The 12,260-nt window shown below is 46.6% G+C and overlaps 1 protein-coding gene across 4 annotated transcripts in view; it reads right to left on the minus strand.

Annotated features, from left to right (window-relative positions):
* Positions 1–12,260, minus strand: part of LOC144935445 (sodium/potassium/calcium exchanger 2-like) — a 58,015-nt gene that overhangs the window by 6,544 nt on the left and 39,211 nt on the right. For all 4 annotated transcript variants that reach the window (XM_078862086.1, XM_078862085.1, XM_078862084.1 and 1 more), the window contains 5 exons: positions 9,313–9,426; positions 8,055–8,185; positions 7,252–7,404; positions 6,245–6,334; positions 5,201–5,367 (listed from right to left, as the gene is read on the minus strand). In XM_078862086.1, the coding sequence (XP_078718212.1) occupies positions 5,201–5,367; positions 6,245–6,334; positions 7,252–7,404; positions 8,055–8,185; positions 9,313–9,426 (655 nt within the window). The remainder of the gene's footprint in view (positions 1–5,200; positions 5,368–6,244; positions 6,335–7,251; positions 7,405–8,054; positions 8,186–9,312; positions 9,427–12,260) is intronic.

Below are 12,260 nucleotides of genomic sequence, written 5' to 3' on the forward strand. Positions count from 1 at the left end.
GCGTCGAGATCGGTATCTTCTGGGTGTAGTTAATGATTAATTCGTTGTTTGGTGTCCCGAGCTCCGTTGATATCCTGTAGGTTGCCGTGTTAATGACTCGTTTTGTTACGTCGTTTTGTTGCGAAATCGCCATTGTTATTGTGTATACTGTATGGAGTTTCGCTCGTGATTGCCACGTGTAACTGTCAGAAACTTTAATCGTCATTGTTGCCAATGTACAGACCGTATGGAGCTTTGCTTGAAATTGTTAACAGTGTATGGACTGTTGGGTACTTGCTTGTGATTATTTAATATGTACGGATTGTCTGGAGTATTGATTGTGTGTGTTGCCATGTGGGGACTGGATGGAGCATTGCGCCAAATGATTGATTGTACGAACTTCGTATACTGCATATACTGTATTAATCAATTCGGCGATTCTTGGGGTTTGTGTCTAGTTTTTTTGCTCTCAAAATTCGAATGCCCTGAGTCCCATGGTTAATGTTGAAGGGGATTTTGAAATGACAGGTTCGGTTTGTTTCAAACTCACTGGTTGGTTCCTGTCCGTTGTTGCACAGATGATGTCTTTTGTGCGGGAATGCCCCTTGTGTTCTACATGGACCGGGGGTGCGTTTCCGTTAATTGCCGTCAAATTGCGTTGCTCTCTCCACTCGGTTGGTACAGCTGCATGCTGCAATGCGAGTCTCGGAGATGATGTGTACGGATACGGGATGTGAGGTGTATTGTTGTGACCATTGAATATTCGGGATCGTCACAAATTGTGCGTACCTGTTCGGCATTGGATCAGTTCTGTGGGGGATCATAATTCAAATTGTATGTGTTGTGATGGTGTTAAATTGCGATGGTGACATGCTGCCAGGGATTTGGAATTGTGGTGCTGGCTGTCACTTATCTTGGGGCGCAGATCCTGACCAGGATGGCCCAGTGAGATTTGCGTGTCTAACACAAACATTGTGGTCCCGTCATGCTGTGTCTGACGGCTTGACTTGACAGCCCGGAGATCGAGACACTCCGTGGCTTGTCTAGCCTAGTGGGCTGTGCGCTCACATGGCTCAGAGAGTGTGGTCCCGTCATGCTGTGTCTGACGGCTTGACCTGACAGCCCGGAGATCGAGACACTCCGTGGTTTGTCTAGCCTAGTGGGCTGTGCGCTCACATGGCTCAGAGAGTGTGGTCCCGTCATGCTGTGTCTTACAGCTTGACCTGACAGCCCGGAGATCGAGACACTCCGTGGCTTGTCTAGCCTAGTGGGCTGTGCGCTCACATGGCTCAGAGAGTGTGGTCCCATCATGCTGTGTCTGATGGCTTGACCTGACGGCCCGGAGAGTGAGACACTCCGAGGTGCGTTGAAACAGTGGGCTGGAGATTTGTAAGGTTCAGGTGGAGTTGTCCTGTTACGTTGGGACTGTATCCCTCAGTTGTTAGGGTGCATGTTGTGCAGTGAGTGAACGATGGGTCGTCTCAGCTCGGTCGGTACAGCTATATGCTGCGATGCGAGTCTTGGAGAGAGACTGGGTCGTCTCAGCTCGGTCGGTACAGCTATATGCTGCGATGCGAGTCTTGGAGAGAGACTGGGTCGTCTCAGCTCGGTCGGTACAGCTATATGCTGCGATGCGAGTCTTGGAGAGAGACTGGGTCGTCTCAGCTCGGTCGGTACAGCTATATGCTGCGATGCGAGTCTTGGAGAGAGACTGGGTCGTCTCAGCTCGGTCGGTACAGCTATATGCTGCGATGCGAGTCTTGGAGAGAGACTGGGTTAAAATCCCCCCGATATGGCCGACGCGTGCTACTGGTTGTGACGCCGCGTTGGAAAGGCGGTGGGGTGGTAACATGGAAATTCCCCCCCCGATATGGCCGACGCGTGCTACTGGTTGTGACGCCGCGTCGGAAAGGCGGTGGGGTGGTAACATGGAAATTCCCCCCCCGATATGGCCGACGCGTGCTTCTGGTTGTGACGCCACGTCGGAAAGGCGGGGGGGTGCTAACGGGTGACTGTCATGTCCGAAGAGCGGAGGAGAGTGTTCGTTGAGTGATGCCTCAGGAGGGTTTCGTTCTCGTCACAGGAGGCAGTATCTACCTGGCACCTTGGAGTCGCCGGTTATGCCAACCGGCTATGGACTGGGGGGGGGAGTGGAGCATGCGTCAGCTACTCCTGCTCCTCCTGTTCTGACTCCTGGGGGGAGGGGCCGTGCCCTTTGGGCCACTTCTGGTTCCCCAGACCCGGCCACATGGACTCGTTGAAGACTGGCTGCTCTACATGCCTCTCGGACTCCTTGCTCATTGCCTACGCCGTCGTTCCAATGGCCACACTCTCATGTCGGTGCATGAGTGATTCTCACGGGGATGCTGTGCTGGAGCGTAAGTGGGTTAGCCAGTTTTCATGTATATTTGTTGTTAATTCCCCGTTTTCTATGCGGTTCCCTTTTACCCTCGTCGATTCTGTATATATTACGTGATTGTATTTCTTATCGGTCGCCGGTCATTTATTGATGTTGCTGGTTCGGGGGCACACCTTTTCGATGTTTCACAGTTGTGTTACAGCCGGGGACGGCTGTGTGTTTATACAGGAGGGGGTGATGTAGTGACATAGAACGGTCACTACTGTGTCGGCCCGTACGAGGGCTGGGGGCCCCAAGGGGGTGCCTGGGGGGTCACGTGGTGGAGGGATCCGGACCTTCCCAGAGGTGGGGGAAGGGAGGCGTGACCTGGGAAGGGAGGCGTGGCCTGGACAGAGCCAGCCACGCCTGGGCGGAGCCAGCCACGCCTGGGCGGAGCCGGCCACGCCTGGGCGGAGCTGGCCACGCCAAAGCAGATATAAGCGTGGTGTGAACGCAGAGTGAGGCTGTTGTACTGTTCTCCGAAGTGAAGACATCATCGGTCGTCAAGTCCCGAGTCGTCGTCCTGGGCCAGTTGCCTGCCTGGTCCAGTCTGTGTCGTATTCCAGAGTGTTAGTGAGTTGAGGAAGGTGGTCACCACCTCATGTACAGTGTTATATTACTTACCGTTAATAAATAGTGTTGCCTCCAAGCTGCGTGTGTGTGCACCTAATTCGAACCCACTACACTAGTACAGCACACCGGTGTGTTGGAGAGTAAACCTCCAGTACTCGAATGGTAAATATTCTGGATTTACTGTCAAACACACCGGTGTGGTGTACTAGTAACAACTTGGCATGTTTTGTTTCTGTGACAAACCTTACTAATTGGCTGTGTGGGGTGGTGGCGGGTTTAACGACGCATTTATATTTACAAGATCTGACCCAAAAACCTCTATTATGGATAATACTGTTATGAATGCCTTGCTACAATGTCGCACTTACAAAGCGAAAGTCTTTTGCAGGAATATTACGATAATTATTGCAAATTATTTACACAGCAAAGCATCATTGAGTCTCCAAGAGTTATTTTAAGGTGCGTCGTGCACTGGGATGTTTGGCTAATTCTTTCATGTTCAGCATGAGGGAAGATACCAAAGCACCTGGAGAAAACCTACACATATGAGGGTTAACGCTTGAAACTAAAATTTTACTTTTTACTTTATCAGGTAAGGCCCACTGAGTTATACAGCTCTTTTTCAGAAGCAACCTGGCCACAAATGATAGCTGAACGAATTGGATTATCACGTGGAAGTATATGGCAGCCAAATAATCTAAATGCATGTTCATTCTAAATGTGGAAGGAAAAATCGGAGGACCTGGGAAAAAAATCCACGTGACCAGGGAGAGAACACGCAAACACCAAATATACAACAGGCATCAGGGTTGGGGTCGGGATCGAACCCACGACCTCTTGTATACCAGGTGAGGTAGTTAACATCTCCTAGCCACCGCGGCACCTCTGCCAATTAGCACTGCCATACCACGGGCACCTACGACACTTGACAAGCCCTGGTGGTCACCCACCCAAGTACTAACCAGGCTCAAGCCTGTTTATTTTTCAATACAAAATTGGATGCATTTATGGTCTTCTGGACAAAGGCAACATCTTTGCAACTTAAGAGTGCTGACAATGTGCGATGCGGAAGTTATAGGATGCTTACAAGTACAGTTTAAACGATACATTCATTTTGAAAAACAGATGATAGCCTGATATTTAGATCATAAGAGCCTGACATGGTCAGATTTATATATGTCCAGTAAAGTAGCTCTTTGCTGACTGAAATCGATTGATGGAACACTGAAAATCCGGGTCTGTGACAACAGCATGTTCTATGCCTGCCTGTAGTATTTGCCTCTGATGCCTAATATGATTCATAAAAGCCGGAGGGCAGCAGTCTTTAATATTTGTGCAGCTATATCTCTGCGTTTGTGCGGTTTACACATTGTTGAACAGAAATCCATACGTGGCATTGAATGTGCAACCCTTCGACTATTTCTCAATACACATTATATCTATCTTCCCAATCCGTTATATTATTTCCAATTAACATGCAAAAGTGGGTTCTGACCCTATGAAAATGTATTAACTCATACTTGAGAGCACCTAGGAAAACTTGGTGGGGTATATTGTTGTAACACCGCAGCACCCCATGTCAGAGAACAACCCCAAGTTGATGACATCACATCACTTGTTCTAAAGACACTTCAAAAGGCCTATTTATCCACATTTGGGGACACACCTCATAACATTCTGAATATAATTTTCATCACGTGTCAATCGAAGTCTCAGAGATGTAATTTAGTCAAATTAAATGAAAAATGTGATGTGATGTTTTTTTAGCAACAACTAGTGACCAGGCTGAGCCCATAAACCAACGACAGTTCATAACCAAAATTAATGAAAAGTGACAGCTCGGATTTGAATCCTAAGCACCAAACAAACTAGTTCACTACATTTTGAAGTAACAAAAAGACCAAAACGAATTACCATACCATCAATCTGGAAACATAACTTCAGCATCTTAAGCAACTTTTCGCAGTATTTAGTAAATAATACTGGGTAGGTTTTTTCAGTTGTGCTCTGTAGCTTTCTCCCATGGGTTTACGGGCTACTCCACGTGGTTTTCATCACCATATCCGACGTTTCGCTCCACATGCTGGCTTCTTGTTCAGAAACTGAAGATCAGTTCCCAGTGTGTGAAGAACAATGTTGTACATTGTGCTGAACAACACGCGATGCAATCACAAAACCCATCGTAGAGGGTGTAATGAAGGCGGTGATATGTTTTGATGAAAGTGGCAATGCGGTGTGATACTCTCTCACCCCACGGTGATGTCAAAGATGTTGCTGCCCACAGAGCTGGAGACGGCCATGTCGCCCAGTCCCTTGCGAGCGACGATGACGCTGGTGATGAGGTCAGGGATGGAGGTGCCCGCCGCCAGGATCGTCAGCCCCATGATCTCCTCCGTGATGCCAATGGTCTCCCCAACCTGCGCTCATAACGGGGGCGTTCACGGCATCAGTCGGAGGCACACGGCATCATACAAGCTCTGCCTCGGTCACTCCCACCGCCGAAGGATAGTTTTAAGATGCCAAACGCTGCTTCGTAGGATACAGCCCACACAGCAAAGTCCATAATGCGAAATGTTAAAACATCATTGGTTATTGTCACCTCTTAGCCACTCGGTCACCTTGAAGCGAAGGAAGTTTGCGACGTTACGCATGGCGTCACAACGTTGTATGGAAAGGCACAAGAGATACATTGTGGTGTCATGGCGTTCATGAGTGCGTGACATCAGCTGGGTCCACTGGAAAGGTTTGTAAGCAGAGGACGCGAACATGTTGTTTCAAATAAATGTCTTGTTTTAAAGTGAAACCTGCACTGGAACAACCCTGGAACATTACCATTCAGTATGGAATGATCACCATTTAATGGTTGTGATTCCATGCAATTCTCTCTCTGTCTCATTTTGTCTCATTTGTATTGTTTCTAATTTGCTCTTTCTTTGTACAGCTCTCCTTCACCCCATTAATCAAATTTTAAGATTAACATGTGATTTGCATAAGTAGTAAATCATCTGTTCTTACACGCATGATTCCATTGCATGTATTATGAGCAAAATAATTAATTTAAGTCTAAATTTATGAGCCTATGGCATTCATAATAAGAATGCCTATTTGTGCAGACAATGAGGAATTTATATTCTGGCAGCCGGCAAAATAAATAAATAAAGCTTTATTTCAATCAATAAATACGTAATATAACAATTTGCAGCTCGCAAGATTTCAGAAAACCGACAAATTATTGTTTGGCCGTGGAACTTAGAGACGTGGAAGATCTAGCACTCGTGGCTGCTGTGAAGTCACCTGGTGAGCCCACCACACCATGAGGTAGGAGAAAATGGCGATCCAAAGGATGGAGCCGAAGAAGGTGACCATGAAGAACCTTTTGGAGCGCTGGCAGGAATACAAGACAGACGTAGAGTCATCTCACTCGCTCCGGGACACAACGTAGTACATTAATTTTCAGTCACTCATCTGATTATTCATCATCTATTTCACTCGATCTATTGGCCTTTTGGGTAAAAAGCCATGACAGCCACGTCAGTTAGATACTGAAATATTTCAATGCTATAAACGAGGGGTGGCCAAACCACAGTGAGAGCCACACACGGCTCCCGGGCCATATGGGCCTCTGAAGAAAAAATAGAAGATGCAGCTGATATTTTACTTCTCATAAAAAAAATGCGGAAGTGGCAACGGCCTGGAACAGTCGCTTCTGGCAGCGGAGCCAGACCTGAGCACTCACGGTGGGTGCTGCTCTCTCACAGATGTCTAAGTTCAATACTTCACAACTGACCAGTTTGAGCCAACTGGCCATGTGATCACCCCGCTCCTCCAATTAGCACGGTTGGCTACATACGGCGCGAAAAGAAGTTCAGCATACATACATACTAAACTATTAAACTAAACAATTTTTTTTTATTTTACCAGGTAAGGCCCACTGAGCAATACAGGTTTTTTTCAGAAGCGACCTGGCCAGAAATGATAGCCTAACGAAGTGGCTCACCACGTGGACATTTAAAACAGCCAAATACAACACTTTAAACGCATGTTTCTAAATATGGAGGGAAAAACCGGAGGACCCGGAGACAAATCCATGCAACCATGAGGAGTACATGCAAACTCCAAATATACAGGCGTCGGGATCGAACCCACAACCTACTATATACCAGGCGAGGTAATTAACATCTTGCCACCGTAGCATCTTGTACAGCTCTTGACGATACAAATGTTTTAGTTTGTGGCTCGTGGGGTCACCCGCGCCATGCTGTATACATTCGAACCGTTCGTTGTGAATGAGGGAAACGTACGTGATTGCGGACGTCAGGCAGGGTGATCCAGAGAGGCAGGACAAGCGGCAGTAAGAAGACGTAAGAGATTTGCTTCTTGGTCGATTCTGGCCACCGCATGCTCAAGGGCTTTTCCTCCTCCTCTTCCTTCTCGTCACTCGCGTCATCGACCGACTGTTGTCAGAGAAAGCAGCGGTCAGTGCTGTGAAGCGAGTCATGGCAGACCGACAATCATGTTGAACTTCTTTCGTATCGTAAGTAGCCAACGGTGCTAACCAAAGGTGCGGGGAAGGACAACAAACTAAATACCAAAAGCAGTTGTAAAGACAGTTTTCAATTTAAAGTAGGGTGACGAGATGTCAACTGGTATGCAGAAGGTCATGGGTTCGATCTCGACCCTGATGCCTGTTGTATATTTGGAGTTTCCATGTTTTCCCCGTGATCACGTGGATTTTTCTCTAGGTCCTCCGGTTTTTTCCTCCACATTTAAAAGCATGTGTTTAGAGTATTTGGCTGTTATAAATTTCCACATGATAAGCCACTTCGTTGAGCTATCATTTGTGGCCAGGTAGATTCAAAAAAATATTTACATGTATATAGTTCAGCAGGACTTATCTGGTAAAAAAAGAAGTCTAGTTTTAGTTTAGGATGCAATGTTTTGAGTGATATGTTATTTCATAATTGACAAAGGATGGGACTTTTAATGTCCTAGAAAAATGTATTTCCCAGGATAGCTATTGCAAAAAATAGGCCAATGCTGGCAAAACCAGTAGTGGTGGCATCCCTACTTGTACACCGTGTGTGCAGGTTGCTCTTGAACTCACCTGGCTTGCACCATTGGCAGCGTCGATCTTCTGTGGGGCAGCACTGCCGTTGGGTTTGTTGCTTGGAGAGATTGTCTCTTGGGCAGGCGAGGTCAGGCCTGGGCTGTCCACGTTGGCTTCATTCTCCCCTACTGATAAACCAGACGCAGATGATGCATTTGATAAGGACTGCCTATTGGTGTGCTCCCCAGGGTTAAGTTTATATTTTTTAAAGACATTTTTTTTTCACCAGGTAAGGCCCACTGAACTTGTATAGCTATTTTTCCGAAGTGACCTGGACTCAAATCTATAGCTCAATGAAGCGGCTTATCACGTGAAGGGGGATGGCGGGTAGATTGGGATGACTGCTACACCAAAGTGGGGGGCATCTTAGCAGAGAAGTGAAAGTTCATATGGGGTGAAAGGTGAGGGGGAAGATAACTAACATGAAAGGGGAGAGAGGGGATGGGGAAGAGGGGTGAGAGGGAGCTGGGGATTGAAGATGCTGTTTAACATGAATGTTATTTCAACACGTAGGCTTTCGCGACCAATATTATCCATAATTGTCATGTTTTGTTTTTGTGACAAACCTTACTAATTGGCTGTCGGGTGGTGGAGGGTTAAACAACATATTTATATTTACGTCATCTCACCTAAAAAACTCTATTATGGATATGTTTTATTATTATGTTCCAAATAAAATAGCAACAATTTCATATACATTTCTGGCAGCCAAGGAATTTAATGCGTCTCGGCGGTCAAATATGAGAGACGGAGCGATGCAATCAGATGGTGTGCTGGTGGTAGTTGGATCGTGAGAGATGGTAACGGCATTGGCGAGGCTCGTCATCCAGCATGGTGATTACAATTGCTGTTGTCTCTGCGGTGTCCATCCATCATCTCTGATCTGTCCAAATGCCCCCCTGGTGTCAGTGAATCATGGCCGTTGATCAATTGTAAGTGATTTCATTAGCGTCACAATATGAGTTGGCTGCTCTTGTGAGTGGTCAACCGCCTGCTGGATATTTAAAAAAACGCGCCATTGCACTTCGTTGTCGACGTTTCACCGGACGAGCGTCACCGACATTTCTTGAAGAAGCTCAAATTCAGCTTCAGAGCACCACGTGCCTGTGGGCGGGAAGGCTTCTGCAGAAATTGAAAAATGCAGCCCCTCATAGAGGAATGCTCGCAGCAAGCGGGGCAAAACGTTGGGCACCGTGCTGAACGAGCCGAAAACCAAGTGGGGAGTAGCTGTCAAGAGAACTGAGCTGTGGCTCACGTGTGATCGGTGACGGTTCAGCGGGGCTGGTGGACACCCTCTTGTTCTTCTTCTTGGCCTCTTTCTTTGCTACAGCGACGACCGCTGCTGTCTGCTGCTGCTCCTGCATGCGTGCTGGGGACACACAGCAGCAACAGTCGGCCAGCGCATGGGTACACTGGCACAAATATCCCCCGTATAGCCTGAACGGACTTTTTGGGGGGGAAAGTGATGTTAGCGATCATCCAAGACCCTTGGATTAGCACGCTTGGCTACGTACGGTGCGAAAGAAGTTCAATATACATACAAGGCCAGCACGGCACAGGAGGGGGTGAGTGGCCAGCACCACGCCCGACCGCTTTTGTCTCCCCAGTGGCGATGTTTACACACTGCACCAAGTCCTCATTCGAGGCTGAGTCGACCTAGGGGAGGAAGGCCCAGGACCGGGACTGGTGCGGATAATCGCCACTGTTGTTGTTGGCCGTGAGTGAGAATCGAACTCGGGTCGCCGGGTTCGTCACGCGGCGCGCTAACCTCTGCGCCACCGCTCCCGCACTTGGACAGACAGGCACGTGGGAAAAAGAGAGGGGGGAGCGATGCTGTGACGCTTAACGGCTTTGGGACTTCCCTAAGTTGGGGAGAAAGCTGTATCGGAGAAAGAAAACTTGACTAAAGAGGAACACGGTTGATCTATTTCATTGACCGCAACTCCTATTATCCACAGCAGCTGTAGGATTTCTGAAAAACTCCCTACAATTTTGCATCTCAATTATTGTTTTCCACGATTTTCTGTCATGGATAAATGGAATAAATGTGCAGTTGACATCGTAAATAACAGTGTCCACGATGTTCGTCCTCCACATCGCCATGGATAAGAGGAATTCGACTATTTAACTGAACTGTAGGAAAGCTAAAACATATACTACAGAAGCAAGACGTTTGCCGAGTCATAATTCGTACAATAATTTTGTGTTGATAGTGTTTTTGTTCCCTTCAATAAACAACACATCCTTTATATTTAGTTTTCAAATATATACTTTTGGTAATACATGCTGTGCACACGCTGTTAAAATGTTCTACAGGTTCGTAAATCACAAGTTATTTTCTAGTACCTTTTGATTTTAAATACAACAATGGGCTGCGATTTGCGGGAACAATCGATACGCCGTACTGAGTTGGCAGGGAGACAGAGTGGCTGAGTTGGCATCACCTCGTAGATGTGTAAAAAAATACCATCGGCTATTATTCTTTTTTATGTCAATACTCTACGGTAAAATGTGTCCATCGATGGGCTTACATATACAGCACTAAGCAATACACCGCACCTCCGCGTCCTTGAATTGTTAATGCATACGTTTGTACGAAAGGAACATTTACAAAAATACTGAACATGCACCATTGGTAATTTATGTTGCTAAACAGGAAGTCACTGGGGCTGTTAGTGCTGTATTGATAGATACATCTCATATCCCAATTCAAATGCAATTGAGTGAAAGGCCCGAGAAAGGAGACAAAATAGCAGGAGAACAAAGACACCCAGAGAGTTCGACATGAGATCAGCCAATAGGTATTGTGAGACAAACATTGACCCAAAAAAGTCATAGTTTCAGGGCGGGCGAAGTTTTTTGCACAGCCAATAAAACAGAACGTTGATACGAAATACATTTCCAAAAAGCATCTCGTAATTTTTGTTCAAGAGCAACTGTAAAAAGTGAGCTAACCAAACACAAAGGTATAATAATGATATTTCTCTTTCCTTCTTGAATCGTTTTTTTTTTACATGAAAAGTCCGTGACGTAAGTTGCACCCATATTCATACAACTCCGGTGTACGTGATCAACATCGTGTGGCCCACTTTAACGCCTGAGGACACGTGACATTTTCACTACACCTATCCACATGCACGTAGAGGAGGAGGGGCAGAGTGAATTATTACGACACAACTTGACTCGCTCAGTCACAGATGATCAGTGCGTTTTCACTTTCGGTTTTATATAGAATTCATTTTTTGCCGGGCTTCTGACGATTCCGATTATTTTGGGCAAAATTTTTTAATAATTATGTTTACCCAGATAGCTTCACTAAGTGTACTGACTCATTTTCAGGAGGGTCCTGCCAAGTTTTCACTTAAGAGGGGCGATGATTACAATGTATAGTCCAATTGAGTCATTTGCTGGTAATCTTTCAAATCTGGCGAATTTGGACTGTTGTTCCCAGCGCCCAATGGCCTACTCTTGTGAATGGTGTCACGGGATCTTTAACATCCACCGTGAAGCAGATGACACGGTTACATTACCCACAAATAATTGGTGGGGCGGCCACTATATCCGAACCACGAACCTCTGGAACAAGTGGTGAACGCGCTACCGCCAGTTCACCGCCCCATCGATGAATGACCTACACCATCAATGGCGCAATTTTTCACGTCATTCTGTCAAAATTGCGTCAAATTTCAGCGTGCACTATTTATGTTGCAACTGTGTGATTTTAAAAAGTCACGTGCTACAAATGTTGCAGGTAACTCCGGGTGCACATTTGGTTGCAATGTAAGGTATTTCAATTTTTTCTCACGTGGATTTATCTCCACTTACGCAACTCGTGTGTATTTCAGCGTGTCACAATACGTCGGAAATGTCCAGCCGGAAGGTTGTACCACGTAAGCACTTGTGCTGCCACTCGACACTTCCCTTACCAAAAACTTGACGGTCGCTCTTCCATGCTGTAAAGTGCTTTGCCGCATTAAACAAGGCAGATTGTGCGGCCCTGTAATCGCTTGCTCGTGCCACTGTTGGTGGCAGCGTTTCCACTCGAGCAAACTCTATTTGGGAATTTGGCCTACTCTTCCACGTTGACTAGAAATGTTGAAAGACGTGAGTGTACTTTACTCGACCACATCCGACCCGCCAGTCGACTCACTGTGGCGTGTGCCCATTTATACTGCTGTAGGAAAAGGATTTGAGAAACTTTCC

This window comes from Lampetra fluviatilis, chromosome 13 (genome assembly GCF_964198595.1).
Source record: "Lampetra fluviatilis chromosome 13, kcLamFluv1.1, whole genome shotgun sequence".
NCBI classification, from domain to species: domain Eukaryota; kingdom Metazoa; phylum Chordata; class Hyperoartia; order Petromyzontiformes; family Petromyzontidae; genus Lampetra; species Lampetra fluviatilis.